This window comes from Teleopsis dalmanni, chromosome 1 (assembly GCF_002237135.1).
Source record: "Teleopsis dalmanni isolate 2A chromosome 1, ASM223713v2, whole genome shotgun sequence".
Classification (NCBI taxonomy): Eukaryota; Metazoa; Arthropoda; class Insecta; order Diptera; family Diopsidae; genus Teleopsis; species Teleopsis dalmanni.
In genome coordinates this window covers 120,854,167-120,860,166 of record NC_051846.1, presented here as the reverse complement: position 1 = coordinate 120,860,166, position 6,000 = coordinate 120,854,167, and the positions used below count along the sequence as shown (strand labels likewise).

The 6,000-nt window shown below is 38.0% G+C and overlaps 1 protein-coding gene across 1 annotated transcript; it reads left to right on the top strand.

Annotated features, from left to right (window-relative positions):
• The first annotated feature begins 246 nt into the window (after positions 1–246).
• LOC119665804 lies at positions 247–5,311 on the top strand. Its single transcript, XM_038075052.1, has 5 exons — positions 247–462; positions 929–1,781; positions 1,892–2,375; positions 2,430–2,841; positions 3,176–5,311. The coding sequence occupies exons 1-5, from the start codon at positions 247–249 to the stop codon at positions 5,309–5,311; spliced, it is 4,101 nt and encodes a 1,366-aa protein (XP_037930980.1).
• Positions 5,312–6,000: the final 689 nt, after the last annotated feature.

Below are 6,000 nucleotides of genomic sequence, written 5' to 3'. Positions count from 1 at the left end.
AGAGAACTAACAAATGAATACAGTGAAATATTCAAGACAGAAGCCCTTCGGATCAAAGCAGCAGACAACTTTGGTGAAGGTGTTAGTAACCAAATGGCATCACAGCCGCCATTAGTGGCTACGACAAATGGGTTGATAAGAAAAATATCCGCTCGAATGGCAGCTTTAAAAAGATTAATAGAGAGCTTGTCAGAGAGCTAAGGCATACAACCACTTCAATATTACGAAATAAAATCAAACACAATCATGCAACATTCGAACCAATTGGAATGTTTGCATGATGAACTCTGGGAAAACTTTGAAAATCCACTGATGTCAGGATTCAATCAAGATGAGTATTACCAAATTGAAGATTTGGTACAACAATGTTTGATAGAGTTATCCATAAAACTGGATCAACTACAAAACAAACAAGCAGCAGTAGCAGAAACAAATATGCGTTCCTCACTGCCATTGCCAAAGGTATCAAACCCAAGTTTTAATGGGAATTACTTAAAATAGAGGAAATTTTTTAACTTATTTACACAAATAGTAGACAAACAGCCATTGCCAGCTGCTCAAAAAATGTAGTATTTGAAATCACATGTGACAGGTGAAGCTGAAAAATTGATGTCATTTCAGCATAACGGAGGACAATTATTCGGCAGCTTGGACATTACTGCAAGACCGTTATAATAATAAAAGGGTCTTGTCGTCCACGTTAATCGATGAACTTCTAAATCAGCCATCAGGCACATCAACTGTGGCAGCAGTTAAAAATTTACATAACACAACGAAAGAGTGTCTATTAGCACTAAACAATCTTGGCGTTCAAACGACATTTTGGGACCCAATTTTGTTACAGGTACTAATTAAAAAACTCGATCGGGCGATGCTCATTAGATATGAGCAATCTCTGGCAAAACCAAAAGAGATATAAAACATTCAGGAGTTTCTAGCCTTTTTAGAACTACAGTTCCAACTGATGGAAGTTGTAGAACAAAAAGATAAGGTGGCTATAAAAATTAAAGCAAATCGAAATAACTCAGTGTCATCGGCTGTAACAGTTTCTAAAGGAAACAACAATTGCAAACTGTGCAATGTAGACAGGCACCCACTGTATCATTGCCGTAAATTCTTGCAATTTTCACCATCTCAACAATTGGATTGGGTGAAAAATCAACAGCTCTGTTTTAACTGTTTCAGAAATGATCATGTGGTGAACAAATGTTCATCAAGAAGTTGTACCAAATGTAATAAAAAGCATAACACGTTGCTACATTTGGAAGTTAACAATCAAACGAAACAAAACATTCAACCTAGCTCAAGTGGGTACAACACCGCAGTTACCACAGCGACAGCAAACACATCCACAGGTCATCGTGATTATGTTCTCTTGCCAACTGCAAGAGTCAAAATAATTGCATCTAATGGAAATACAAGTGAAGTCCGAGCATTATTAGACTCTGGTTCGCAAGTGAACATAGTCTCTGAGCGTCTTGTCAAAAGGCTCAATATATCAAAAACAAAATCGTTATTGTGCATAGAAGGGATAGGAAAGTTGCAAAAAAATTCAACGCAGCGAGTTAACATCAAATTGCAATCACTTAACTCAAGGTTTACTACAGAAGTCGAAGCGTTTGTACTTCCAAATATAGTTCCACCTCAACCAAGTTGCAGCTACGATATTTCCAAATGGAAGGTCCCGAACAGCATTCAGTTAGCAGATCCAACATTTTTCCAACAAGGGAAAATTGATATTTTACTCGGTGCGGAGTTCTATTTTAGTCTGTTAAAGAAAGGTAAATTAACGCTTGCTCCTGGGCTTCCAGTCTTGCAAAATTCTACACTTGGCTGGATTGTCAGTGGCAAGGTTGCATAAATACAGACACATCAAACGTTTTATGTGCAGTTTTTGGCGGTGGGGCGGAGGTTGTTGATAATAATTCATCGTTAGAAGATGCAATTGAACAATTATGGCGAATGGACGAGGTGAATACAACAGAGAGGACATTATCCAAAGAAGAAAAATTATGCGAATCTCATTTTGTTCAGAACGTCCATACAAATAAAGAAGGACGTTTTGTGGTAAGGTTGCCGTTTCTGGAAAACTCATTGACGTTAGGGGAATCTCAAGAAACAGCTTGGAGAAGGTTCATCAGTCTTGAACGACGACTAGCAAAAAATGATGTTTTGCGGAAACAATATGTCCAGTTTATGGAAGAGTATGAGCGATTGGGTCACATGACTGAAGTAAACCTGGATTCCATGTTGACTCCAAGATATTTCATTCCTCATCATTGCGTACTAAAACCAGATAGTACAACTACTAAACTTCGAGTGGTGTTTGACGCATCAGCCAAAACTACATCTGTACACTCGTTGAATGATTTAATGTATAACGGACCGACAGTTCAAAGTGAACTTTTTTCAATTCTGCTCCGTTTTAGGCGACCACGGTTTGTTTTTACCACAGATATCGAAAAAATGTGTCGTCAAGTTTTGATAAATCCTGAAGATCGACGCTATCAACTTATCATTTGGAGAAGCAGTCCAAATTCAACGATTCGTTATTATCAGCTAAACACAATTACATATGGGACTCGAGCATCTCCTTACCTAGCAACAAGATGTCCGCAAAAGATAGCATCAGAAAACAAGGGGAATTATCCATTGGGAGCTCAAATCCTGTGTGACAATTTCTACGTTGACGATGGGCTCGGTGGATCAGATAGTTTAATTACGGCTATTGAAGCTCAAAGGCAATTAATCCATATTTTAAAGAAGCATCAGTTTTATCTACGGAAATGGAGTGCAAACCATCCTCAACTTTTGAAAAACATTTCTCAAGATGATCAAGAGGTAAATCTAGATTTTACTAATGATAATAACGAGTCAATCAAAACGCTGGGACTATTTTGGTTGCCCAAAGCGGATTTATTTGGAATTAAGGTCAAAATAGTTACTGAAGATATAATCACGAAGAAAGTCGTAGTTCTGATTTAGCTAGACTGTTCGACCCACTTGGGTTATTAGCTCCAGTAATAGTGAAGGCAAAGATTTTCATACAACACTTATGGCAGTTGAAATTATCTTGGGATGAACCACTTCCTACAGATCTTCGCACAACATGGTCAACATTTAGAGAAAACTTAAGTACTCTTGAAAACCTTCAAGTGGCAAGATATATCTTCAGAGACAACTACACATTTTTGCTGATGCATCTGAAAAGGCATTTGATGCTGCAGCATATGTCAGAGCAATTTTAAAAGATGGTAGAATAATAGTGCGACTATTATGTGCAAAGTCAAGAGTAGCACCACTCAAAAAACAAACGCTACCGCGACTAGAGCTATGTGCGGCAGTCTTAGCAGCGGAACTCTCAGCAAGAGTGAAAAGCGATCTTCAAGAGAAGGACCAGCCGGTATTTTTGTGGACTGATTCAGAAATTGTGTTGTCTTGGATCAACTCACAGTCCTCATCATTTCAAACATTTGTAGCTAACAGGGTAGCAAGAATTCAAACATTAACTCTGTCTGAGCAGTGGCGACATGTTAGGTCAAAGGACAATCCAGCTGATGTGTTATCAAGAGGACTTTCAGCAAGGGCGTTGTCAACATGTGCACTTTGGTTTCAAGGACCGTTCTTTTTGCATGGAAGGCAGGAAGTATGGCCACCAAGGTTTTCATCATCATTACAAGTTCCAGTCGATCTGGAGAAGAAGAAGGTTGTAGCTGTAGCAACTCAAAGCAATGACGCAGATTTCATATACAGGATTCAGCACAAGAATTCATTTAAGACGTTACAAAAGATAGTAGCATATGTTCTTAGATTCACTAACAACGCAAGAAAATCAAAGGAGTCACGTGCCACACATATAGTACTTAGTGCCAACGAATTGGATGCAGCATTAATAACTATAATATGTCACATTCAGGGTAATGATTTTCATGAAGAAATCAAACAACTGAAGAAACAAGGTCATGTTGATAAATCTAGTTCAATCAGTAGTTTATCTCCGTTCATTGATAATGCAAATGTTCTTAGAGTAGGAGGACGCTTAGAAGCCTCATCATTACCATACGATTCTAAACACCCAATGCTGTTCCCATACAATGATCCATTGGCAAAATTATTATTCGTGATGTTTCATGAAGAAAACAAACACTGTGGCCCGCAGGCACTATTGAGTACAGTCCGACAACGGTTTTGGCCGATTAAAGGTAAGTCAACAGCCCGAGCAACGGTTGAGCGATGCATTCGATGCAACAAAGCACGTACGCAACTATGCCAACAAATTATGGGCAATTTACCAGAATCAAGGATAACTCCTGCAAGACCCTTCATTAATGCTGGTGTAGATTATTGCGGACCATTTTGGATCCACTACAAGGTGAGGGGCAAAAAGCCAACAAAGGCATATATTGCTGTCTTTTGTTGCTTTTTTACAAAGGCGGTACATCTCGAGTTAGTGACCGACTTATCAACAAATGCTTTCATTGGAGCATTAAAACGATTTATAAGTCGACGAGGGCGTTGTTTGAATATTTACAGTGATAACGCAACAAACTTCGTAGGCGCCAAAAACCAGTTAGCAGAATTAGAAGAAAGCATTTATTCTAATGAAGGACAAGAAGCAATAATCTCTGCCTGCAGTACCACAGGAATAAATTTTCATTTTATTCCACCAAGGGGTCCACACTTTGGCGGTTTATGGGAATCATCCGTAAAGTCCGCAAAATATTTGTTACTACGCAGCGTTTCAACAGCATCATTGACGTATGAAGAACTCGAAACAGTAGTGGTGGAAATTGAAGCGATATTAAATTCACGACCATTGACTCCAATGTCCAATGATCCAACTGATTTGACAGCATTAACTCCAGGACACTTATTAATTGGAGAAGCTCTTACAACTCATGTAGACAGTCGATCGAAACCAGAAAAACACACGTTATTGTCACGTTGGAACCTAGTTTCCCAGTTAAAACATAATTTTTGGAAACGCTGGTCTAACGAATATTTGATGGAACTGCAACAACGTAACAAATGGAAAACACAATCTGCCAACATACAGTTAGGAGACATGGATATAATCAAAGAAGATAACGTCCCAGTGATGCAGTGGCCCTTGGGACGAATTGTACATGTGTACAAGGGTACAGATGGACGTATCCGAGTAGCTGACGTTAAAACATCGACAGGCATTTTTAAACGCCCAATTCATCGAATAGCTGTACTGCCTGTTAATGCAGATGATCAACCAACAATGGCTGAAGCTGATCACGAAGTACCTCCTGACAATTTAATTATGAAAGATAGAATCTACTAGTTTATTATGATTTAAGTCTTTATTGAACGGAAGCAGCAGCTCTAAACACAGGACTAATGTCGCTACATCAAGCTTGTCAACAAATGAAACCAAACGCATCATGTGCGAATACAGTTAATCACTTTAAACATATTGAATCCGAACTACAACTCGATGATAAATTACTTCATGATCATCGCTTCAAAAGAGGAGCAATTGATCTTGTAGGCAATATTGCTCATTCACTGTTTGGAGTATTAGACTCAGAATATGCCAAAGGAATGTCAAATATAATTACAGAAGTGAAACAAAATGAAATACAATTATTGACGTTATTTAAGAATCAGACATCAGTTGTCGATTCAACAATCAACATAATGAAGAAAGATAAAATAGCAGTTCAAGAAGGTTTTGACCACATTGACAATGAAATAAAGGCATTGATAAATTCAATAAAAGATACAAATAGAGAGGTAAATCAATTACGGCTCAATCAAGTTTTTAATGCAGGAGCCATTCAATTAACACTGGTAGCACATAATCTACAGAAGATACAATCTGCTATTATAGATGCTCTAACTGATACTCATCATGGAAAATTGAATCCATTGTTATTGACACCAACACAATTACAAAAGGAAGTTAATCAAATCAAACTTCATTTATCACCATCATTAGAATTACCGATGCCAGAAGATGAGTTAATATCC